Source organism: Zalophus californianus, chromosome 3 (assembly GCF_009762305.2).
Source record: "Zalophus californianus isolate mZalCal1 chromosome 3, mZalCal1.pri.v2, whole genome shotgun sequence".
In the NCBI taxonomy this organism is placed as follows: Eukaryota; Metazoa; Chordata; class Mammalia; order Carnivora; family Otariidae; genus Zalophus; species Zalophus californianus.
In genome coordinates this window covers 156,640,598-156,667,206 of record NC_045597.1, presented here as the reverse complement: position 1 = coordinate 156,667,206, position 26,609 = coordinate 156,640,598, and the positions used below count along the sequence as shown (strand labels likewise).

General features: G+C 40.0%; 1 protein-coding gene across 9 annotated transcripts in view; it reads left to right on the top strand.

Moving 5' to 3' along the window:
* The window catches only part of HECW2 (HECT, C2 and WW domain containing E3 ubiquitin protein ligase 2), a 353,828-nt gene that overhangs the window by 232,122 nt on the left and 95,097 nt on the right, over positions 1-26,609 (top strand). For all 9 annotated transcript variants that reach the window (XR_003519441.2, XM_027591370.2, XM_027591366.2 and 6 more), the window contains 5 exons: positions 696-791; positions 10,099-10,249; positions 10,960-11,063; positions 11,569-11,693; positions 20,806-20,991. Coding sequence is in view for 8 of the 9 variants with exons in the window: in XM_027591370.2 (XP_027447171.2) it covers positions 696-791; positions 10,099-10,249; positions 10,960-11,063; positions 11,569-11,693; positions 20,806-20,991 (662 nt within the window). In the remaining variant the exon portion in view is untranslated. The remainder of the gene's footprint in view (positions 1-695; positions 792-10,098; positions 10,250-10,959; positions 11,064-11,568; positions 11,694-20,805; positions 20,992-26,609) is intronic.

The window sequence follows — 26,609 nt, the reverse complement described above, 5'->3', positions numbered from 1 at the left end:
TAAGTTACTCCTCTTTGAATAAAACCCTCAAAACAGAACTTAATATGTACTTTGCCTCAATTGTAATATTTTTGACTTCTGCAGTACGAAAAATGTTAACTAAGTTAGGGGATGCGTTCTGACACTTGAAGAATAAGCTGTTTTAGTATCTGGGGATGCAAATTTACACATGAAATTTGTATCATGTCTCAGTGAACATGACCTGGTAGAATGTTTCCTTTGATGCATCAGAAAGTCTAAGGATAATTCACTGTGCCTAAATAGCCCAGACTCAGAAATGGGAATGATTTTCTTATCCTGTAATTTATTTTTCTACCTCAAGTATCCCCTTCTTCTCCTCCTCTTTTCCTTTTATTTTTGTTTTTGTTTCCTTCATCATCTTGCGGCCATTATGTGGCCCTAAAACATTGGTGCATGACCAGGAGAGGAGAGGAGCCAGGAGAGGAGAAAGGGGGGGGATGGGTAGAGAGAGAGACATTTCTCTAGAAGACCCTCTTCTGATTAAGCGTTCACCTCCCGTTCTTTTCTTTTGTTTCTGGGTCCTCATGGAAAAGGAGACTAAAGAGAGGAAAGAGACTAGCTCTAGGATTTATGTTGGGTATTGTTGTTTTGGTTTTGGTTTTGTTTTTCACAAACACTGTTTTGACACTGAAGGGGAAAACACTACCCAAGTACCTTTTTCTCTTTAATCCTAGGTTCTCAAGCCAATGGCCACCAGCCATTGAGATCGCTGCCTTCGGTACGCCAAGATGTTAGCCGCTACCAGAGGGTGGATGAGGCTCTTCCACCAAGTGAGCACCTGTTAGCTAAGGGGTCCGCCTTGCTCAGAGGGTGCAAGGATGACAGGCAGATCCTTTCCACAAGAACGAAAAGATGAGAGATGAGAGAAAGGGATCTCAGGGCTGCCCCTTGACAGAGCAGCTACAGACTGGAAAGTGCTAAGCTGATGACTCCTTGTTGGCACTGTCCTGCTGAATGAGGGGGCAGCCGGGGCAGGGGGGAGCAAATACTGTAATACCCGTAGAGTCAATACTGTAATTGGGAAACAGAACCAGATATTTGGGACAGTTGGGTTCATAATAGAAAATTTTAAAAATTATGCCTAACGGCAGCATGAATTTTCAGTTAGGAGACAAATTGATCCAGTCTCTTAGAAAAGCCTCACTCTATGTGATATACTTCTTTCTATTCACTTACAGCATTTTAAATCATTAAGCACAGTGTTCTGATTTTTTCCTTGGGGATATGCAGAAGAGTGTTAATAATTTCAGAAATTGGTCTGCCATTTATTTGGAGCATGATAATTATCTGAGGTTTTGAAAGATAGGTCATTTCTTTCACTTTCAAGAAACATGTAACACTTAAAGGGGGGATGGTTGAGGATGAGGGATTCTGGGAAAATTGTTGTACAACCTGTATCCACAGGTCTGAGCGATACCCATGGCCAGTCATAATCTGGACATAATTTAAGCTCTGTTTAAATGTCCAGGTTCCCTTAAAGCAGTATTGCTCTGTAAGAACAAGCATTTTGATGAACAGTAACAAAGCTCAGTAAATACTGCTTATAGGGGAACACATTGGAAAATATATCTTTCTGCATTATTGCTTTTTCTTCTTATTCACTCTCAGCTCTCCCACCTTATAGGTGATCATAGCAAGAAGCTGATGCCCTTGTCCTTCTGTGTTTTAAAAATGGTGGGACATAGGAGTGCTTGGGTGGCTCAGTCGGTTAAGCATCTGCCTTGGGTTCAGGTCATGATCCTGGAGTCAAGGGATTGAGCCCCGTGTCGGGCTCCCTGCTCAGCAGGGAATCTGCTTCTCCCTCTCCCTCTGCCCCTTCCCCCTGATCATGCTCTATCTCTCTCTCTCTCAAATGAAAAAAAAATTTTTTTTAAATAGTGGGACATAAAGGTGGGGGTGTGGGACTATGCATTTGTAGGGCTGAAATGCTGAGTGCTTAGTTTTGGTGAGTGTTAACAAAAAAGCTGAATGGTACTATGTACAATTGGTCAAAATATTGGCTTGATCCTTTGGAAATTCTTTTGTGTACAGTTCCTCCCCTTGTTCATGTATTTTGATGATTGAAGGTAGTTACTTATAGGAAATGTATATTTTAAGCAACTTTAAAAAATAGACCAAGAGATTAATTAACCAGTGTGTCATCTTAAGCAGGTGGGAGAATAAAAAAATTCCTTATTGTTTACCCCTGGAGAAGAGATTAGAGACAGAAAAGAAAAATATCCCTGGGAGATACTTAGATATAATAGGAAAAAAATGAATTGGGAACATGAGGAGAAGATTCTGGAAGAGCTTTGTTTATATGTGTATGTGGATTAGTAGTAGTTCGAGTTTCAGAGGCATTGTGTCACATCAGAGTGTGGGTAAATGGCATCTTCCTGGCCACATCTAACTGCTCTGAATTTTACTGAACCATGATTTTGTTTTCCAGATCGCATAATACAGACAAGTACTTTCCTGCTGAAACTGTGACCACTTATTGTGATATTTCAATGCATTTGTTTAAACACTGATATTTTTATTACACAGAATATATTTTAGGATTTTAAAAATAATTGGTTTATTTTAATAAGTTGATATATCTAAAAGCAAAATAGCAGTTTAATAGTATATCCAATTTAATGAGTAACTGAAGAGGAGAAAATTCTTTTTTTAAAAAATATGTATTTTTTTTTGAGAGAGAGAGAGAGTGGGGGCGGAGGGGCAGAGGGAAAGGGAGAGAGAGAAAGAATCCTCAAACAGACTCCCCAGTGAGTGTGGAACCCTATGCAGGGCTCCAGGAGAGGCTCAATCCCAGGATCCTGAGATCATGACCTGAGTGGAAACCAAGAGCTGACCGCTTAAACCGACTGAGCCACCCGGGTGCCCCAAGAGGAGAAAAATTCTTAATCCCTTTTATGCAACTTGCAACTTACAAATTTGGGGCTTTCTGTTATCAAGGCTAGGTTACAGATTGTGGTCTGAGCATGCCTGATTACTGTTCAGCTCTGTCCCCCCACTGTTTCAGCCCGTCCTGTTCTCAAGTGTGTCTTGTCCTTCCAACACCTTACTTAATCACATGGCCGCCCTGCTAGTTGTCTGTCCCCAGCCTAACCAGTTCTCTGCCTTCCTTTCCCAACTGGGCAACTCTACTACCACCTCAGGCCATGCCTCTGACTTGGAGCTATGGCATTCCACATTCCACGCTGCCTTGTGCCTTCTGCCTTCATGCAGTGTCTCCAGGGAGGCTTGGCCACGGGGCATCCAGTTGGAGTGTACAGATTAGTCCATCCCTTGAATGACCTAGCTGAATTATTTTCAGGGTAAGAATTGTACTTTTAACACTATGAATTATAATATTCAAGCTCACATAGTGCTTTACAGTTTACAGAGCACTTTTACATGCTTCATTCTTTATTCTTTGTTACATTTTTGTAAGGTAGGTCAAGTGGGTAGAAATTGGCTAAAATGATTCTTTCATTTTATAGATGGAGAAACTGAAGCCCAAATAAATTAAGTAACTTGTTTATGATCCCATGCTAGTAAAAGTTGAGACAGAGTCTTAAACCTTCCTTCTCCTCTATCAGGTATTCTGATCTAAGATTAGAAGGGAAGGGACTGTTGTGTGGGTAAATGAATATAAATTCTGAAAGCTTACTTAGAAGCAGAGCAGTGGCTTATACGGTGGTGTGTTATCTATTAGGTCCAAGCATCACCTTAAATCAGAGGCTTTAGGGGTTTCCCTGAAGCTTTATTCTATTGTAGTGTTTTGAGGCCAAACCTAGGAAGGCTCAAAAAGTGCTCAACTTCCTTCTCCTTCTTCTGGGTTAAGATTACTCAGCAGCACTCTTCCCCAGAGGCCCTGAAATAGAAGAAAAATGGTTGTAGTGACAATATGAGCATAGTCCAGACAGGTTTGCTCTGTTAAGCTTTTGTATCAGACTCAGGAACACTTTTTCGTCCTTGTGTGGATCGCTATCCACAACCCTGTAGGGCAGGCTGCTGAAACATTGTACCTTGGGCTTTGATGCCCGCCCCTCATTCTTGATTCTTTCTTTTCTTTTCCTAATTATGACTGTTATTTGAGCTTCTTTTCACCTTAAGAACACTTGTGTGCTAACATATAGTGAAGAAACCACCCAGCAAACTTAGGTTTGTCTCTGAGGATTTATGAACTCAATTAAGGGGGTTCAGTGGTATCCCTTGCTGCACCTTTTCCCTGTTAGAGCTGATCATGTGGTGGTCTAAGCATCAGTGTTATAACTTAGTCTCTGAACATCTATTTGATCTCTTTTTACGCAAAGCAGTTTTCCTTGTTTGTTTGCTTCAGCATCCAATCTAATTCCTCCTATCTCAGAATCAGGGACCTGTTCTTGGACTTAGTACAGAGATGACACAGTTGTAACGATGTCCTACCAATTGTTTTCAGAATCTTACTCTTGCTTTAGGCCACGGGCCCTGAGAAATGACCTTGTGAGCTATATAACTCCAATCCCTGGCTGAGAGATGCTCTCATGATCCATACAACATAAGAACACTCCAGGTCTTAAGGGCAGCATGGCAGTGTGGCGAGCCTTCCCTGAAAGCAGCTTAAATCTGAATCCACACTGAGCGCCTTCAGAATTCGCTTATCTTCTTCTGAGGTGATTGATGGCACCGGCAGCTGGAGACAGGTCAGGGCTGAAGCCCCCTGGAACATCATCAGCATGACAGATCTTGGTCATTTTAGCATTAAGAGAAGCAAAAAAAGAACGGTCAGCTCAGCCCCGTCTGAAAAACTATTTTATTTTTCTTACTGGGTCCAGTATAATTGTGACTTAATTCCTTGCTGCACTGGGGACAGTAAGGAACTGTTGAGTGTTTTTCCCCCAAAAGGGTAGGAATAGGATTAGACTCGCGACGAACCATCTAGATTATTGGACTCTTGTAGGATCCCAGGATTATTGCCATGTTGTTAGGACTAGTGTACTACTTAGGTGGCAGGTTGAAATGGGCAGATCTGGAAAAATACAGGAGAATGTTTATCATTTTTTTGGTTGTGCACTTTCATTATTAAAGCATCCTTTGAAATGAAGGTTTAAAGTAAGGCAATGAATCTGAAAGGTGTAATTAATCTAACTTTCTAGTATGTTTAAGGCTAGGGGCTCTTATTTTCTAGAGCTTAAAAGTGAATTTTTATTTATTTATTTTTTTAAAAAGTTTATCTGTTCATTTGACAGAGAGAGAGACACAGCGAGAGCAGGACCACAAGCAGGGGGAGTGGGAGAGGGAGAAGCAGGCTTCCTGCTGAGCAGGGAGCCCGATGTGGGGCTCGATCCCAGGACCTTGGGATCATGACCTGAGCCGAAGGCAGATGCTTAACAACTAAGCCACCCAGGTGCCCCTAAAAGTGAATTTTAAGAGAAGAATTCATACTTTTAATCTAAAAGGCTACTTTCTTTAAAAATTGACTGTTAAGGTCCACCATAGGCAGCTGTTTGAGATTTTTTTTGAACTTTTTATTTAAATATAATATACATACAGAGAAGAGCACATTCCTCCTGCTAAATCCTCCCAAACTGAGCATACGTGTGCACCAGTGCCCCATCACTGGCACCTAGAAATCTCTTTGGGCCCGTTTTGATCACTAACCCGCCCCCCCGAAGGGGAAGTAGACCTACTACGCTGCCTCCCAAAATCATAGATAAGTTAACTTACTTTTGTACTTGTACAAATGGTATATACCTCCTTGAGTGTTAAAATAAGGAAAAACTAATCTTTTAAACACTGCTGTCCAGCATCTATCACAAAAGTTTAATTTTTTTCCTTAGAATACCTTCCGTTCATTATAACTTTATCATCTCACCATGTGGTGAAGACACCATGGTTCTTGTAATTTCCCGTAGTGGCTTATACATTTACTTCCCAAAGTTCAGGTTCCTCATCCTTCTAAACCCAGTTATAACTAATTCGAGGCCCAGTCGTTATCCTCTTACCCCCTTGGTGCATGTGGTTCATGCTTCCCCTGAAATGCCGTCCTTTCTGTCTAGTCTTTGAACTTATTCCCAGTCTCCACACTCTCCCAGATGCGTTCACGGCTTCCTTTCATCGCCAGCTGGACAGTCCAGCTCAGACCAAGGTCTGGTGTGACAGGACTGGGAAGGAAGCCCGATAAGGATGAAGAGGGACCACAGGGAGGACTCCTGTTCGTTCCCACAAATGCTGATTTTAAAAGTTGGAAGTGTCCAAGACCTCCCCTGCTCTGCCTCCTTCCAGTGCCCTGCCTAGGGATTAATGCTGTGATAGTGGCCTTGGCGAACTTTTATACACTTTGCAACTCTGATTTCCCCCTTATTGTCCAGCTGTTTAAAGGGGCTGTTCTATTGGAGTCTCGGGAAATCTCCCAGTCCACTTGCTCCTGGATTTCAGTTCGGAGTCTTTAGGATGAAGTTTAGTTTCTCGTGAGCCTGTACGTCATGACCTCTGAGAAATCTAGCATTAGCTCCATGGCTTTGTCTAGTAGCTGCTTTAAGTTCTTACAGATTTGTCAGTGTCCCTCACACTTTAGTGTGTCTAGGAGTCACTTGGGAAGGTTGTCAAAAATGTAGATGACCGAGTCCTAACTTCAGATAGTCTGATTTTGCAGATCTAAGGTGTGTCCTGGGAATCTGCATTTTTATTGATCCTCAAAGTGATTCTGATACCTACTGCTGGAGTCCCACACTTTGAGAAGCATTTCTGTAGATACCAGTTCTCAAACCTTGTTATTGCCATGAAGCTCTTTATGCAAATAAAGTCTTGTGTGGAAGACCAGTAGGCACAAGAGGTAATATTGGGGCTGTGGTGGCTAACACGGAGTTGGTTCTCAGGACCTCAAAGCCCCTGGCTCTATACGGCTAACTTAATTAGAGTTTAGTTTGCAAATTCTGGCCTAGACATAAGATGTTGATAGGTTCTTAACAAACCTAATGTAGAAAAATGGGTATCAGTTTGAAGATTCTTATAATTTTAGAACTGAAAGGGATCTTAGTAGGGTATAATTCTGCCCTCTCATTTTTCAGGTAAAGAAACTGTGGTTCAGAGGTATAGTGGTTTATTGAAGGTCATGGAGCAAAGGTGTGACAAAGCCATGGCCAGAGGCCCCAGGCCTTCTACTTCCCAATTTGGTGCACTGCATATATATATATATATATATATATATATATATATATATATATATATATATATACACGCACCCCAATACATTGTTCTCAGACTCATTGCACACTGATTATATACCCCACTTTACAATGTGGCAAGACAAGGAAGTAAATGCCAAGTTCCCAGTCTTCTAATCCTGCCTGTCTGATTTTATCATGGTCTCTGAAAGAAAACTTTGATGCTGGGCAATGAGTTCTCATATGCTTACTTGTACCAAGAATAAACCAGGCCCAATATAAAAATTTATAAGCAACCATACCCACCTCTCTCCACCCTGCAGAGAAACTTTGATAGATACAATAGAGAGCTAATCTTCCTATAGGCATCTCTAGTGTCCTTGTCTGGATGGAAGGGTATTGACCACTTGGGTAGGAGTCAACAACAGAACAGCCTTTCTCAATCTGATGCTAAGTATCCACTTGAAATCAGCAAGACAGCATTTCTCTTTATGGGATCTTAAGTAACAGCCTCAATTTAAAGATACGACATTTGATAAGGATAGTCTTAATGTGCATCTAATGTCCCACGTTCTTTGAAAGCAAATTTTCGGACCTCATTTTCTTATTCTTCTCATGGCACACAGAGGTGTCTTTGTTGAAATACATTAAGGTTATTCCTGGACTTTGTGGAAAGCGAACACAAGAATCTCTTTGTTATGATTTTATGTTACTGAAATTATTTGTTCATTCATTTCATGCTGTGTGCAAAGTGTAGTGGTAAATATATGCGGAGATTCCCCACTCTCCCTCCTCCCCCATTTTCTTACCCATGTGGCCCTTATAGAGACCACATTCTGTGGAGTAAATTCCTATGTAGTTTGTTCAAGGAAAAAGTTCTATCTTTGAAGATAATTTTTTTTACTTTCTTTTGTCAGAAAATGGAAAGTATGCCACAGTGTGTTTTCTTTTCTGCCTTAACTGCCAGAAAACTTAGAGCCAAATTTGAGTTATAAACTTATCTTGGGAGCTTGGCAGCACCTCTCTTTCTACTTTCTGTAGTTGGCTTCTGTTCTGTTTTTATCCCTAATTGACCTATTCTACGTTTTTAAAATTGGAAGCTACTGTAAACATTTTTGGGGAAAGAAATGGCCATTTGTTTTCTTGTGCATTTGAGTTGCATATGCTATGTGCTTGAATTATCCTGGCTCTAATGAGGTGGAATAATTGGTTCTCAAAATCTTTGAGATGGGAAAGTATGCAAAGAGCAGAGCAAAACAATGGAATAGATCAAAGGGTTTTGGAAAATGGTTTCTGAAAAGGCTCTAATGTAGTTCCTATTTGTCAGCTTATGGCAGGCTGATCACGAGGTCTTTTGGAAATGTCTCATTGTTGGGATTGCAACTGTGTCCAAAGAATTCAGGTTTGGCAGGCTGGTTCATTGTGAGTCTGTGTTACCTTGGAGCCTGAGTGGCACTGAGTTGATTTTTGTCTGTGTGGTGCTTTTTCTCAGCCCAATTTTTCTTTCTCTTGCCATTTGTCATAAATTACCATGTGCTAGGATCAACAAAAACAGATTCCCCCCCCCCCCCCCCCCCCCCCCCACTGAGGCAGCCCTCAGTAATCAGCTGCTGCTGGCCGGGGTCTACCATTCAGGTCTTTCCAACCCTGAGAACTTTGTTAGAATACTTGCTCTATTCACCTCCAGAGTAAATGCCATAGGGAGTCAGGAGCAAACATGCCCTCCTCCTAGTCTCCAGGGTTAGAGCCATGGTGTCTGTTGATAAGCTATGTGATGACATGGGTAGTTTTGAAATAATTGAGCTGCTAAGGAGAAAGGTGCTTATTAATTTCAAAAAATATTTTACACAGAAATAGAGATGTGTAAAAACTTTGCTGGTTAAAGAATAGATTTCTGCTGTTTTATTTTTTAAAGATATATTTATTAGAGAGAGAGAGAGTGAGTGGGGGTGGGAAGGGGCAGAGGGAGAAAGAGAGAGAGAATCCCAAGCAGGCTCCACACCCAGCACGGAGCCAGATGCGGGACTTGATCCCACAACCCTGAGATCATGACCTGAGCTGAAATCAAGTGCTGGACGTTTAACTGGATGAGCCACCCAGGCATCCTTCTGCTGTTTTTGTACGTTATGTATAAATTGCACTTCCCAACTACAGTCAGTTTCAAAATTTTGCCTTTTGAAAAGATCAGCTCATGCTTTGTGTATTTTGATAGGGGAATGGCCCTTTAGAGAGCCACAGAGGAGGTCGGTCTGGCTCTGAGGATCACTCTGCTTTCTGTTTCTACTGAACATGCACTTATATATTTGTTTACAAAGGTGAACAGACTTAATGAGATTGCTTAAACATAAAATTAAATAATGTTTTAAAACGTTGTATTTATTTGAGGTTGAAGGCAAGTAATTACCCTTGTTCTGAAAATGTATTCATCTTTGGGAAAGTGCAAGTGGAAGTTTGTAGATAATGATAGTATTTGATGACTGGGCTAGCATTATTTTCTTCTGAAGACTACATTTACCAGAATTGTATGTAAATATGCACTTGGAAGCTTCCAGCTACACTTTCATTCAAGCTGGAAAAAGAGAGAGAGAGAGAAATAAATTTTTGGTGAAAACAATCATTGACACCAATTTCAATGCAAATATCCAAAGTCTTATGATACCAACAACTTGTATTTATAAAACACTGGCACTCATATATGAAGATGGGCATTGTAGACAGATCTGGAAGGATTCTCTACATTCAGAGATTCTTTAAAGCGGGGGTATTACACACACAGGGTATGTTTACCTAATGGCTCACGACAGATCCTGAAGTGGACTGAAGGAGGTGCCTGATGATGCAGTGAGATGTATGTGATTAGCCCCAATTTCTAACATGTCAGGGAAAACCCATGCTGAAGTTAATGAACCACATTAATGGCCTCTGCTCTTCCTCTAACCTTTCTCGGTACGTTCCTACTGTGTAGACTGGGAGGCACGCATTGACAGCCACGGCAGGATCTTCTACGTGGATCACGTCAACAGAACCACCACGTGGCAGCGGCCAACAGCACCCCCGGCCCCCCAGGTGCTGCAGAGGTCCAACTCCATACAGCAAATGGAGCAGCTGAACCGGAGGTGAGGATGGGCATTTTCACAATGACTGTAGTGTGGTTGGGCTTATTTTTATGTGGGCCACAGTAGAAAACATGGCTGTCTCTCTTTCATCTTTGGGTAACCTGTCATTAACATGTAGCTGGTACCTCTTGATTTATAGACTTCAGTGAACTTTTCTTGGTTAAAAAAATAATAACCACAGGCATACACCACTTGTTTGGAAACTAGAGCGGAAATAAGTAATGACGACCCCTTTCACCAACCCAAGGCAATGATTTTTAGTAAAACAGAGCATATACAGATATGATATGAATCAAATACCTTTCTAAATATCTAGAATCTCTATTCATCATGCATTTTTATTATCAACTTAAGCTTTTTAAATGTCATTCTTTTTTGAAAATGAATGGCTATGAAATAAAGAGTTCTTTTCTTTAACAAAATAAGAATTTAATTTTCTTTGGCTAAGGGCTGCAGTTTCTTTTTAAGTTTTATTACTTTCTTAGGAAAATGTTCCACAAACAACAGACAGAAGAAATTCAACGCATTGTAATTTATTTAAACAACAGATGGCCCAGAAGTTCAGGGAATTGGGTGGGGCGGGGGGAGGGTTGGGGGAAGAAACTTTGGTTGAGGCTGAGAAGATGGTGAAAATTTCTGGGCTCTGGGGGAGTGGTTGAGTCCCTCATTTTGGAGGCTGCTGTGTTGTAATGCTAGGTTCCTGATTTTAGATACCAGAGTATCCGCAGAACCATGACTAACGAGAGGCCTGAGGAAAATACCAACGCTATCGATGGGGCAGGGGAGGAAGCTGACTTTCACCAAGCCAGTGCAGGTAAGAGCCTATAGGTTGGCTTGGTTTGTAATCTCAGCAAAGTAGAAAATAAATAATAAGGATTTCCAAGAAATGAGGTTTTTCTTTTAGTGAACTTTTGATCTTCAATAAGATCTGGTAATCCAATGCAAATAGTAGAATTCACCAGAGACTTCTTCTAATCCTTGACTTTTTACTAGTAGTAAGAGAAGAATCACAAAACCAAATAGAATATAAATGACTTTAATCTCTGGATGTGTAGGAAAGAGGAAAATGATTGAATCTGATCACTTAAAATATCTAAGGATGCATTAAAATGTTAATAGTGGCTAGAAATACTCAATTCCATTTTAGTCAGGTTTTATCTATGAATTTACATCAAAGCAAAGAGGATTTGGAGGATTAAAATAATAGTAAATGATAAAAGTATTCTTTGGTTCTTTTAAAACGTAGATGGAAGTGAATAAATATGTTTCCACTACATGGAACGATTTCCCTGAAAGCCTTTGTGGTCTGCCCCATCTAGATTTCCGACGGGAGAACGTCCTGCCCCACTCTACCTCTAGATCCAGGCTCACATTGCTGTTGCAGTCTCCCCCCGTGAAGTTCCTCATCAGCCCAGAGTTCTTTACCGTGCTGCATTCTAACCCTGTGAGTATCAAATCTGAGAGTTTGCGATGGAAAAAGCAACAGGCCAAAGAAATTATCCTGGTTTACATAGTAATTGTAAGAATGACAAGAGCTGTTTACTGAGCACTAAGTGTGTCCCAGGGTCTGTGTTAAGCACTATATATGTTTTAACCGATTTGGTCCCAATACACCTATGAGTCAGATAAAATTTCCATTTTTCCAGATAAAGAAACTGAAGCATAGAGAAGTTAAATAACATTCTTAAGAAACAGGCTTCCAGTGATGGAATGACCAAATCATGGCAATGAGAGCTATAGCATGGGAGATATAGCCAATGGCATTGTAATAACACTGCATGGTGACAGATGGTGGCTATAGTTGTGGTGAGCACAGCATAAAGTAGAGAGTTGTCACATCACTATGTGGTACTCCTGAAACCAATGTAATGTGGTGTGTCAACCCTATGTTAAAAAAAAAAAAAACCCAAACAAACAAACCAACAGAACCATTCCTAAAGGTATACCCCTACTAAGTGGCATCGTTGGGGTTAAAATCCCCGAGATACCAACTCTAGAGGCTGTGCCCTTAACGACCACCTTGTTTCGCCTGCAGAGAGGTAACTAGATATCTGAGCGTCGACAGCAGGCAGTGGTCAGATCAGTCTTTGAGACTGTGGCCCATGCTCTCTGAAAGAGAAAATACAAACTTTGTACACTGCTGGAATCTGAAAAATAAATCAATAAACAGAGGCATATGTTAAAGGTCTATGAAGTAGAGCTGTCTGGGTAATCACTGCAGAAGTGGAACAGGATTGTTAGGACAGCCCTTCGACATGGCTGGTGGGTCAAGGGTACGGGACACCCTGAAAATCAAGTTTGAGCCTGGGAAGGTAGGCAGAAGCCAGGGTGCATGAACCTAGACTCACACAGGGGACACTTTTAGGAGACAGTAAGGCTTTTATACAAGGAAGAGTGGGCTAACATTTACGGCTGTCACATTTACTGTTGTAAAACAGTATCATTCTGTGGTGGGAAGAACTTTAGGCTTGAAGTCAGATAGCTCAGGTTTTCCTTCGCCTATCTCTTTGTCCCTTTGTTCATGCATTCATTCAACCAGGATTTATTAAATGCCTGTGATTTGCCTGGTACAGTCTAGACTGGGGATAGAGCTATCCACAAGACGGAGCAGATTAGAGTAACAAACTAGTGAACCGGAAAAGGTAATTCAAATGGTGCAGTATGGCATGAGGTACCATACGCAGGGCGAGGGGGTACTCGAGGATGCGCTCCTGGAGGCACTGCTTTAGATTGGGTGGACAGGAAGACCTCTTTGGGGGAGCCACATTTAAGCTGTTCGTAAAATGTCAAGAAGCCAGCAGCGTAAAGGTCTGGAAGCAGAACCTTCCTTGCCAAGGAAAAGCAAAGGCTCTAAGGCTTGAATGACTCTGATGTGGTATATAATAAGGGCAGAGAGGTGAGCAGGACTTCAGAAAGTAAGGCTGGTATGATCTGGCAAAGAGTTTGGGCTTTATTCTAAATGGATTTATTCTAAAGGGATTTCCTGTAGGGGTGTAATGTCAGTGTTTAAGAGTTCCTTCTAGCTGCTTTGCTGAGAACGGGTTTTAGAGGGCAAAACTGGCATCAGGGAGACAAGTGAAAAGGTCCTGTGGTGAAACATAGAAGGAACTGGGACTAGTGCCGTAGCAGTAGAGAGAGGGCAAGTGGATGAATATGGGACATGTTTTGGAGGAAGAGCAGACATTCTTGTTAATACTTTAGAAGGTAGGGACAGAAGAAAAGAAAGACTTCCAGAAAGAGCTGTTGATTAGATAGTAGTGTTCAAGGATTTGCTGGTAAATGTTCAACAACAGCTCTGGGAAAATTGTGCGTGTGTGTGTATCTTACAAATTTTACTGAGTGAAGGATGTGTAGCACACAATTTACAAATAAAAATAAAATATACACAGAATGCTTTTGTTGCTTTTTGCTGAAGTCTTGTATCAGTAACCAACCTAAGTTGTAGTTTACAGACAAGTGTAGTTCCAACACCAATGTTTTCATCTACTTTAACCATGAAGACAACAGTGAAGCAGGGGAGACACAAGTTGGAGCTTCACACTCCTGGGTTAGTGAGGTCAGTAGTACCTTCTTGAGTACCTTTTTGAGCCAGGTAATAGTTTCTGAATACTCGACTTAAATATCTTCGTGTGTGTGTGTGTGTGTGCGTGCGCATGCACGTGGGTAAGTTCACATGCATGCAGTGTAACAGCACAATGTGAAGTTTAATCTGTATTATTAGCATTTTATTTTCTCCATCAGTTTCTTAAGTCTAGACCTTACATCTAGAAAAAAGCAACAGACTTTTCTGTAAAGGCCCAGAAAGTAAGTATTTTTAGGTTCTGGGCCAAGGACAACATGTAAACAAATGGATGTGGCTGTATCTCAAAAAACTTTGCAGACACAGCCAGCCAGCCCACGGGTCCATAGCTTGCCCACACCTATCCTAGACAGCCCATGAAATAATATCAAGGCCTGGTTTGCATTTACTGATTTCTGTAATGTTAATACTCCCAGCTATAGCTAGTTTTAAGCTGCCAGTATGACCTCACCAACTTGCCAGTGCAGGCTGCCTTCTTGGGTACAACTTCCTCATCACTACATTGTTTCAAGTAGAGGCTGGATTCACAGTTGTTGGGTTGTGGTAAAAGGCTGTAGCTTTTAAACTTGGTCAAGGTCTATAAATAAATGCATATTCTTGACTCCCAGATCTTAGAGGCCCTGGTCTATTAGGTCTGGAGCAGTCCCCAAGCATCTGTTTGTTTGGTTGGTTCCTTAAGTGATTCTGATGCAATTGGCCTATGACCCTGTAACTTTGGAATTCCTAGAATAAAGAGATGTTGCGTTAAATGACCTCACTGCTTCTGTCACAACAGTAACGCATCTGGACTTTGGACAAATAACAGATTTTAACAATGTGAAAATGCTCAGCAGCTTAAAGGTTTTTGTTTCTTTTGTCTTCATGTTTTCATTGTTTTTCCCTTTTCTTGGGCATGATTTCAAAACATCTTTTGCTGGGAAGCCAATCTTGATTTTAAAGTATTCTCTCTAAAGCATTTTAATTTTTTTTTTCCTACCTGAACTGTCTTTGTTACCAGCCACAAAAGATGATCCATGCTGTGCATCTATGCATTTGTGTAAATTTAAATTCTGTTGGGTTTAGGAAGTCTTATTTCCCTGACTTATCTATGGAAGAAATTAAAGTAGCTGGATTTATCTTGCTAATGATCTCAAGGTATGAATTTATGGGAATAAGTTGCACAGGTTTTTTTTGCAGAGGGTATTACTTGATGGACTCTTTTTTTCCCTAAATTATGTAACAAATGTTATGAAGCAAACTTTTATTTGGTTTCCTAATTTTAGGATTTATTATCTAGTCTTTTTTTTGCTTGAATTGTTTATTATCCATAACTGTTTCAGTAGACTCCCTGTTTATATTATTGAAAATGTTCAACATACAAAAGGAGTATATTAATTTAAAAGCTTTCCTAATTCTATCTTTTTATGGTTTGAAGATAATCAGTTTATGTTAAAAGAATCATAAAAAATAGATTTCATGTAATAGTAACTTAATCATTTTTATTGAAAATAATGAAATTAAGTAGATATATGGTTGTAATAGCTTTAAAGGAAAACTTGAAAAACAAAATATTGTTTTTTGTATTTTTTTGCATCGTGTTTGCTTTAAGGTATATACTACTGCCCTCTGCTGGTATGATCAGATTTCTTCCAAAATTGTATTCATAAACGAATTCTGAAAACTCAAGATTTAATTATTAGTGTCATGTCTTTTATAGTTGGTGTGACTGTGTTTGTCTAATTAATGTAATACATAAATATGTCTCCTGATATGTAACTGAATAATGTTTCCAGCATACATGCCAAAAATTATTCTGGCTTTTATTAAGTGGTAGAAATACATTAATTCTACCATCTAAACTCCTTGGTACTTAATGGGGAAAATATTATTCAAAAATACAAAAATGTATTCTTACAAATCAGGAATTCCTGCTATTGCAAAATAGATGAATTGATAGTTTACAATTAGTTTTGCTAATAAGTTAAATTTTTCCTCCATTTTACTCTTTAGCTAGATGAAAGTAATGTAAAATCCCTTATGATTAAAAATACAGACTGTGTAAGACAGGGCTATTTTCATATCCCTGCATACATTTTATGGAAGCAATGTTACTTGATTTTGTTCATAATAAATTTTGTTTTGTGAATAAGGTATATGAATGACTAGATCTGATCCCTTGTGAACATGAGAGACATTCACTGTAGATGAGTGATTATAGTTTCCAAGTGTGGATTCAGAATACCTATTCTTTTTATTTTGTTTTGTTTTTAAAGATTTATTTATTATTTGAAAGAGGAAGAGAGAGAGAGAGCACACATGTGTGAGCAGGGGGAGGGGGAGAGGGAGGCAAGCAGACTCCCTGCTGACCGGGGGTGGGGAGAACTCCATCCCATGACCCTGAGATCAAGACCTGAGCCAAAACTAAGAGTCAGATGCTTAACTGACTGAGCCACCCAGGCGCCCCTCAGTATACCTGTTCCTGATAAAGGATTTATGAAATATGAAAGATTTTATTTAGCTTTGATGTACTCACCTATGTTTTTGAAAATAACAAAATTAGATGAAATCAAGACTGGGCCAGGTAATCCCGGACATATGGTCACTATAACACGAAAGAAAGAAAGAAAGGAGGGAAAGAAGAAAAAGAAAATGATTGAGAAAGAAAGAAGAAAAGAAAGGAAGATGCCAGGAGAAAGAAAAAAGGATTATTATTTGCACTGTGGTCGATTGATAAGAAATGAATATTTACATAATGTTCTTATTCTGCTGCCAAATGGCAATAACATTCCCCTCAACTCCTCTCAGTATTTTTCATTTCTAACACCTCAAAACACTCAACCAAACAAAACACATTAAGCTCAAACGAATGTTATCTTAACAGAATTCCACTAAAGTTCAGTTGATCATTCACTCAACCATGAGGTTCTTGCATGGAAAACAGGAAACAACCAAGAATAAGGTTAGGAAAGGAGTTTTGGAGGAGAGAAGCAGTAAGTAAAGGGGACCTGTTAAATCACAGGAGAGACCATTTAAAGGCGTTCCATCCACCGTAACAGTTCCCAGCTCTCCCAGAACTGCTAGTGACTCCATATGCAGCCGCTTCCCAGACGAGATCATTCTGTGCATTACCCTGAGACTTTATCATGTGATGAAACAGGGCCTGTTTGTTCTTTCCTAATCTACTTTGGCTTCAGGTAGAAAGTCACATCCATATTTACTGCATCTTTTTTTCTAAGACCAAAACAAAACAACAACCCGAACACCGAAAAGACCCTCACCTGGTGAGAACTACAGAACCACCGAGGGAGAATGAAATGCCCCTTTCTCTTCTCCCACCGCTTTGTCAGTATCTGCTTCCCAGAAGACGAAGCTCTTGTAGTCGAATCCTACCTGTTGAGTGTTTCTCGAGTGCTGGGATCCCTCTCATTCTTTGCTCTGCTAGTTCTCTCTGTGTTTCAGTATTTTCACTGCTACTGTGCCCTTTGATTTCCAAACTCTGCTTTCTGCCTCCAGGGAAACTCTTCCACATTTCCCTATAATGTTCCTTCCCATCCTTTCGAATGATGGAGCTGTGCTCATCTCTGTATCCTCGGGGCTTAGCACAGGGCTTAGGACATAATTAATGAAAGGTTATGAAAACCTTCTTTAGTTAATAGTAAGTGGGATGCTGGCCCATGATCTTCAAAGACCTAAAAAGTAGAAAACAATTTTACTGCTATCATTCATCTGTTATAACATAGGTATGGTAAGTATAATCCCTCATATATTCCTTTACTTACTTCTACTCTGTATTTTTATAGTGATTTTTACCTCTTCAAAGCAGTTTTACATCCTTTGTTTCATTGGACTTGAGTCTCACATGAATATGAAGAAAGCAGGGCAGTTACTATTATTCCACTTTACAGCTGAGCAAAGATTTAATCTCTGAGGCAGAGATTAAATGATTTTCTTTGTCTCTGTCTATGAGTGACAGGGCTGTGACTAGAATAGTTCCATATGAACTGGAGTATAAATATTCTTTCTGAAATACATGTATATATTTATATTTATATATATATGCACACATATATAGTTACATATATAAATATATATTCAAAAATAGTATATGTTTAAAAACAAAAAGATAAACATATGTATATAAACATATATAAACATACATATGTGTATAAATGTCACAAAACTATATATATATATAATTTCCTTATAAAGATCTAGCAGCCTGAAGGGATGTTTCCATTTGCCATAAGGGTTTTATATGGACACTTACCGTCTTGTGCATGTTGTTCAGACTTGAAAAAGCTATGGTTCCAAAGATCTTTTGCTAGTTACTGATAAGAAATCTTTCTTGCACTTACTTTACTTTGGTAGATGCTTTTTTCACAGATCACTCGAGCTTCGCACTATGTTACATGTGTTACTGAGAGGAGAGGAGGAAAATGAAAGGACGTAATTAATTATAAGACTGGCCTTAAGACTCCTGAATGTAAAGAGCTGTGCAACCCCAGGGAATTACTTCACGCCTGGGGCTGGGACAGGTTCCTTCACCTAATTACTACTTCTTGCCCTAATGAAGTTCTCCTTCTTCTCTTTAGCTGAAAGAGGAGCATTTCTGGTGCTCCAGATAAAGAATCAGGATGTGGCCTATTTACTTAGATTAATGGGGGAAGGAAGAAATCAGGGGGGCCAAGAGATATACCTATTTAGAACAACAGTTAATATAATGATTTATCTGACAGAATTATCCCACAATAACATGTCCCTAAGAGACTGATTAGGGAGTATGACTTGAAAGCTCATTGCCAACTGCCACTCGACCTAGTGTGGTCTCAGGCCTCTAAGCTTGCAATGGCTTCTTTGAAAATACATAAGCAGCATGGAGCCAAATGCAAAAAACAGATGCCTTGCTGATTGTGCATAAAACACCAAGGCAGGGTCAGCCACAGGCTAAACTATTAGTTAGCTGACTTCTGTCTCTGACAACTTCCAACTTCTTTTATTGGTCTCCTTCTCTGTTTTCATGGTATCACTTTCTTATTCTCTCATGCTCTCTAATTGCCTGGAGCCCCTGTGTAGGCTTGCCTGCTTTGGCAGTTCACTGTGCTCTGAACCTAACCATTTCTCACAGCCATCAAAACCTCCTCTCATTTAGACTGTCAGGTTGAAATACAACCTCAAAGTATTTTATTCTCAGGTGTACTAAGGAATTAGTGCACTAGTATTTGAGGATAGTTCAGTGTGGCCTGCCTGCCTGCCTGCCTGCCTGCCTGCCTGCCTTCCTTCCTTCCTTCCTTCCTTCCTTCCTTCCTTCCTTCCTTCCTTCCTTCTTTCCTTCCTCCTCCCTCCTTCCCTCTCTTACTTCCTTTCTTCCTTTTGTTTTGATAGGACAAAAATATTTTAGTAAAAAGTATATAATGATGGAATCAATCAGAAAAACTATATAAAAGTTATAAAGTTTAGGCTATGTGTCAATAACAGAAACTAACAAATCTTGGTGGCTTAAGCTGACAAAGGTTTGTTTCTCATCCCAAATTGGGTCATCAAGGTTCTCTGATCCCTGTAGTTACTCAGGGACCCAGGGACCCAGGGACCCAGACTAGGGAGCAACTATTTCAAACATCACCAGTTGCTATGATAACTGCCAAAGGGAAGAAAGCTCTAGAAGGACTCCCATCATCAATAAATGCTTTGGCCAGAATATGACACATCTTGAGGAATACTGGACAGACAGGAACAATGTTAACTGTCCTCATACTCATTTATCTTTCATCCTCAATAACTACAACAGTACTGGGAAGAGCAAAGACAGTAAATGTTCATGAAAATGAAATTATTTCCAGGGATTCTGGTTTCTTTTGGGTTTGCTTTGGTCTGTCTTAGACTGAACAAATAACAGAACCCATGAAGTAAAGCCTGAAGGCCTCCAGACTCAATCTAGTGGCTCTGGGATACTAAAGGTAAGAAGAATCCTTTGAATCTATCTGAGAAGAATAGAATTCTGGAATAGACCATTCACAACCTTGTCAATTTCATGAATATCATATTCCTTCTCAAAATGCAGAGAAATAGCTCCATACAGTTATTCCTTTTCTACTTCTTGGCACATGATATTATGCAATGAGTATTTGTTGACTAACTTATATGTGGATTGCTCATGGCTTACAGCTAATTTTTGGAATCTCATTTACGTATCATAGAGATGAAGACTATAGCATTTTTTACAAGACAATCACTTTTTTGTGTGGTTGTATAGTGGGATTTTATTAAACGTGCATTTCAACTGTATAAATTCAGCCATACACACACACACACATACACACACACACACACACACACACACACACGGAAAAAATAAAGAAAAAAAATACATATACAGCCCAGGCAGTTCTGCCTGCCATTCCATTCACTGAGATTATGCCTCGAAGAAGGTATAAAATGAAAAACCTTTATCTCCTGTGGTCTCAGTTGAATTTGACTCTCAGTGAGAGCAACTCAGCCCATTGCATATACTCCTGATATTCAAATATATGGCCAAGCATTTTTCCATACAACTTGGCTGCAAATGTATGCCAGCTGCTTCATCTGGCACTCACCCAAAGACCAATCATCTCTTCTAGTGCTGGAGGAAAAATTGGCTATGTTGGGGCTCACTGTGATGTGGTATATTTGTATCTGACATGGTGTGACTATGACTATGCGATTTTTGCCTAAGACCAACTTTAGAACCTAACATCCCCTGTAGAATGAGATTCTACAGCAAGCATTCTTGTTCTTTAGAAAACTAGACATCATCCATGAAGGTACCTTACTTTCTGTAGTCTTGCTATTTTATTTTGATCAAAATATTGTGCTCAGCCTGCTGTTTCCATGTGTGAGTCTAGAGTTACGTTGAAGCTTCTATGCCCACTGGAAGACTATATATGGCTTATGTTGCTTGGTAAGCACGTTGCTGTTGCAGGTCCCAAGCAGGTTAATGTGGGCTCTCTATTCTTTCCTCCAGAGTGCCTACCGCATGTTTACAAACAATACGTGTTTGAAGCACATGATCACCAAAGTCCGGCGGGACACCCACCACTTTGAACGCTACCAGCATAACCGAGATCTTGTGGGATTCCTCAACATGTTCGCCAACAAACAGCTGGAGCTGCCAAGGGGCTGGGAGATGAAACACGATCATCAGGGCAAGGTAACATGAGGGAGTTGCTGTGGGGAAGCTGCTGAATGACAGTGGGCTGCTTATGGCTTTGGCATTGGCTCAGCCATTCAAGGGAGGGCTAAAAGCCCTTTGTGAGGTGAGACATTCTATGTCCAGGTTCAAGTGAAACCTGGACAAGCAGGTTGTTTCTACAAACAGTTACTATGCTATTCTGAAATAGTGTCTGGAGTGGACAGGTGCGAGGGCATTTGTTTGGTGAAATACTCCCTTTTGCCTAAATAGTCTTCCGCCTGTGATCTCTCTCTGTTTTCTGCTGTTTAGAGAAAAGATTTCTTAGGCTGGGACATGTCCTCCTCCTTAGTTATACAGCTTGTGTGATGGATAGTTGATTTAAAAGTTGTGGTATTGTTTGGGGAAAGTGGCTAGGAGGTCAGTGAGCAACTACACAACTACACTGTGGCCTTGGTGTTGTTGGTTCAGAACCCTGATTTTGTTAGCATATTAAACAAGACTCACAGATGAATTCACGTATGATGAAAAATATGTAACAGTGTCACACAGACCAGAGTAACCATGGCTGCACTTCCTTCATGGACAGATGCACCAGAAAGCCGGGTTGTGATCAGGTTGTGGTTATAAGTAAGAAATCAGAATGAGAAAGTTAGTAATTTTTATAAGGTGTTTCTAGGCTAAGATTTTATGTATTTAACTCTGGTTTAGTACCTACTATGGGCCATGAACTCTTTAAGATCTTTATACGTATAAGGTCCTCACAAGAACTCTGTGAGGCAATGCTGCTATTATTAATGACATTTACAAATGAGGAGCCTTAGGTCGAGAATGGTATGGTGGCTTGTCCAGGATCACAGAGAGGGGCAGTGACTGAGCTGCGCTCTAACCCAGGCTGTCTGGTTCGAGGGTCCATGCTCTTAACCACAGCATGCTCTCTGTATATTGAGTAACCAGCCTCAGTTCCCTTAGCTGTAAGAAGACTTGACATGCATGACTTGAAGGATGGAGGGGATTAAAATGACATGATATTTAAAGTATTTAATCATGCTTTGCTCATTCGTTCAACAAATATTTATAGAGCACCTGTGCAAAACAGATAAGCCAGCTACTTCATAGGACTGCCATTCTCATGGAAAGAGACAGAAAATACACAAATAGCATGCCAAGTGCTGACGACTGCTGCGATTTAAAAAAATCAGAGAATGGGGTCTCAGGAGTGGAGAGTTATTTTATACAGGGTGGCGGGGGAATGCCCCCCAGGTAAGGCTAGATGTGAACAGAGACCTGAACAAAGTGAGGAGTAAACTGTATAAGGGAAAGAGCATTCAAAGCAAATGAAATGTTAAAATACTCAATAAATGCCATTCTCCCTCAGTGTAACCTCTAGCAATAATACCACAGTAGCATATTACTCGTCTCGAGCTCAGCTTCCAGCAATCTTATCTGAGAACCTATAACCAACCCAAATAGATGTTACAAAGAGCATGTATTTTAATGCATGGGAAGAGCCCTCAGACTCTCAATGAAACTATTGACTTGATTTCTGTAAATTTCTTTAATAAACTTATAATTCCTAGCCCAGAGAGGATTAGAAGTCTCAAGCATGAAGTTTAGAATAGATGAAAGAGAATGGATTTGTGATTATGTCCCTGGCAGGGAAGCCTTTCCAGGACATTAGGGAAGGGGAAGCAGGGCCACCTGGCACTTCCAGTACTTTCTCCTCCCAGAGAAAGATGTCACATTGCTGGTGCTAAGTTTGGTTCAGCAGCCTGAGAGCCCAGTGTTTGTAAACATCCTACTGAATGGAAGGGCATAGATGGTCCAAGTAAAGACTTTGGGAAGTAACTGATGGTATTATACCTGGGTATAAAAGAGCAGTACCATGCCAGGAATTCAGCTCTGTTCTCAACTCTTGACAAGATTTTACCTGTGTCCTAAGGAGAGCCATGGGTCCAGGGAAAGCCCAAGTTGAGATAATGCTGCCCTGTCTTTCTGCCCTGAGACTTAACTTGCTAAGTCACTTTGTACCCTTCACTAAAGAAGATCAGGAGCTTGTGTATACATAGTGAGACAGTCCCTTCCTGCCAGTCATAACTTTCCAGAGCCATTTCAGGAGAGAGCTGCTTATTAATAATCCTGGACCTTGAGAAAAGTTTAAGTTCCATTTAGGACACTACTTAAGAAGAATTATGATGTATTCTTAAGAGCGAGTTCTGTCTCATAGCCTTTATAAAAGTTTCCATAGTTAAACAGAGGTAAACATTATCTCAGCTATGTGGGCAACACAGCTGTCCATTTTACTTGCTGAGGGTTTCAGACTTATTTGGAGGTTTCAACCTAAAGTTGTAGGCATTGTAAAGAACCTTGAGTGTGGGCTGGTAGATAGTTGACCTCACAGTCTACTGGTGGCTTTGCATTTTAACGCTGTTTGGCATGAAAGATAGAGAAGGACCCCCAGCCTTGTGGACAAAATGGATTATCAAACAGGCCTGAAAGCTTATCACATTAGTCTAATCTCTCTGTTTTGTGCATTAGGACTTGAATAAGATTTTTACCTAAGCGGGACATTTTAGCTGAAGCAGGTATATCTCCCTGTGAGTCTTCCCCACCCGCATCCTTCCTTTGCAAATGACTGGCTTCCAGGGACCTAAAATAACTTAAAGGAACATTTGGGACAGGCTTGTGCTAGGTCTTTATTGGGCTGCACTGCTTTTGACTGCATTTTGGAAATCATAGTTCTTATCCTCCAAGGTTGATAGGTTTTCTTCCAGCCTTGACATTTTAGCTCCCTTTTTTAACGAATTGCTTTGCTTCCAGAACATTTAAAGGGAGTAAACTTTTTCCTCACTTCATATAACATCAAAAGCTATTAAACACTGCAACATTATTTTCCCACAGTGATGACTGATTTTTAGAATTGACATGGAATAGGGTATCCAAATCCTCAGCTACGTGAAAGGAAATGCTTCTCAAGGGGCATGTTCTGAAATTTAGCTCTTCAGACTTATGAAATCTGGTCTCTTCTCAAGTGCAACATTTTCTTTTTCTTTTCATATTTTCATTTACTTAGTCATCAGCACACATTCACGTACTTCATACGTGCATGCCCCTGTGAGAACAATGATAAAAGCTGACACCCAGTGCAGCATTAGGCAGTATATAGAATTGACTGTGTGGTAGACACTGTTGTAAACACTTGATTAGTTCCTTTCATGCTCACAGCAGCCTTGTAGATAGCTGCTGTTTTTATCCACATTTTAAAGGGGTGGAAACTAAGGCAGAGTATGGTTAAGTGAATTGACCAAGGTCCCACAATTAGAAAGTGATAGAATTGGATTTGAACCCAGGCACTCCAGGTCTAGAGTCTGTGCTCTTATCCTGCCTTTCACCAGTGAGTAGGGGGGATGGATGTCTAACAATCATAATGAAGGTTGTAGAAGGTGCCATGGGAGCCTATGGTAGGATTTCCTACCACTGTCGAGGAGGTGGGGGCCTTCAGATGCGTCATTGAAGGGCAGCATAGAGTGTGAGTTGCTGTTAGCAATCTGGGCATAGGTAACCAGTCCTTTCTTGAGTCCCCACATAATTTCCCTTGTATTTTTCTCATGACATCTATCCACATCTGTCTCATGCTATAGTCATTAGCATGTTTTATCTTCCCAAGTAGATGATTCCCCCTCTTGAGAGTTCTTTTATTTATTTTTAATTACCCCCTCTTCTACCCCAGTGCGTTTCACATACCAGGTTCTCAAAACAAGTTTGATATATGAATGAAACTTGTCACCTATAGTTTCCCAATTATTAGTAATCTCTGCTTTGGACAGATGAAGACTCCCTCCCCACTCTTTTCCCCTCCGGTGCTTTCACCAGCAATAGCTCCTAGATTTGGTCCATTTGACCTCTCTTAATGTCTTAATGCATATGTTGCCTTGAATCTTTCACAATATTTAAACAAGGTGGTGATGAAGCTTGTACTGCACTTTGACAGTTATTAATTTGGGGAGAGACTTTTTTTCTAATTACTTAAGGCCAAGGATTTAAATTGGGTGAAATTTCACAGAATTCTAGATCTGGTATGCTCTTTTTGGAAGTTCTAAGGTAAACGCTGTCCTTGGCTCACATAAAAGAATAGAAATAAAATATTTCTAATTAACTATTAATTAAAGAATAAGAACAATATCAGGCTTTCTAGGTAAGATAATGATCATGACAATGACACTGATGATAACAATGATACCTGCATTTTTAAAACTCATACCATGTGCCAGGCACTGTACAAGGTACTTTCCCATGGATTGTCTTATTTATACTTGCTGGCAATTTATGAGGTGGGTTTTATTATTATCCACATTTTTTTGAAATTTAGAGATGTTGAATAATGTATGCAAGCAAGTGAGGAATCCAGGATTCAAACATTATCAGTGTGACTTTACCACTGTTCTCTACTGGGAGGGATTGTCTTTGGAAATGAGAGTCCTTTGACATTTGATGGAGAAAGAGTTCCAGGCCAGATGCTGGGGTTACTAGTATTCTTCAAGACTGAGACATACATGTATGTCTTGATTAGATCACAGGTGATCTAGCAGAGGATACACCACCAGAGACACATACATGGCTTCATGCTTAAATACCATAGAGTTTTTTTTTTTAAAGATTTTATTTATTTATTTGTCAGAAAGAGAGAGAGAGCACAAGCAAGGGGAGCTGCAGGCAGAGGGAGAAGCAGGTTCCCTGCTGAGCAAGGAGCCCAATGCAGGACTTGATCTCAGGACCCTGGGGTCATGACCTGAGCTGAAGGCAGACGCTTAATCGACTGAGCCACCCAGGCATCCCATAGAGTTCTTATGCTAAGGGTACATAGAATATTGAAATATACTACTAATAGTGGCTTATTAGATGCCAGGCTCTATGTTAAGAATATGATATTAGCTCATTTAACTTTCACAATAACCCCATGGGATAGGTTTTACTATAGATGAAGAAACTAAGGCTCAAAGAGATTAGGTGTGCAAGTAAACTCTTGGATACAAACCCACGTCTTTCTATATCCAAGGCCTGTAATGGTTTTTCTATACAAGATTAGTCTAGCCCTCATTGGCCACTAACCACCTGACTAACTTGAAATATGTCATTTAGATTTACTGGATCTTAGTTTCTTTATCTCTACATACGAATAGGTTGATCGTCTTTTCATGTACTTATTGGTCATTTGTATATCGTCTTTGGAAAAATATGTATTCAGATTCTTTGCCCATTTTGTAATTGGATTATTTGTCTTTGTATTATTGAATTTTGAGAGTTCTTTGAACAGTATATTCTGAATACTAGTCCCTTATCAGATATATGCTTTGCAAATATTTTCTCATGTTATGAGTTGTCTTGATGGTATTGTTTACAGCACAACATTTTAAATTTTTTGATGCAGTCGTTTATTTGTATTTTTTGTTGTTGCTTGTGCTTTTGGTGTCATATCTAAGAAAATGTTACCTAACCCAAGATCACAAAAATTGACTCCTGTGTTTTCATCTAAGAGTTTTATAGTTTTAGCTCTTACATTTAGATCTAAGATCTATTTTGAGTTAACTTTTTTGTATGGTGTGAGGTAGAGGATTCAATTTCATTTTTTTTGCCTGTGG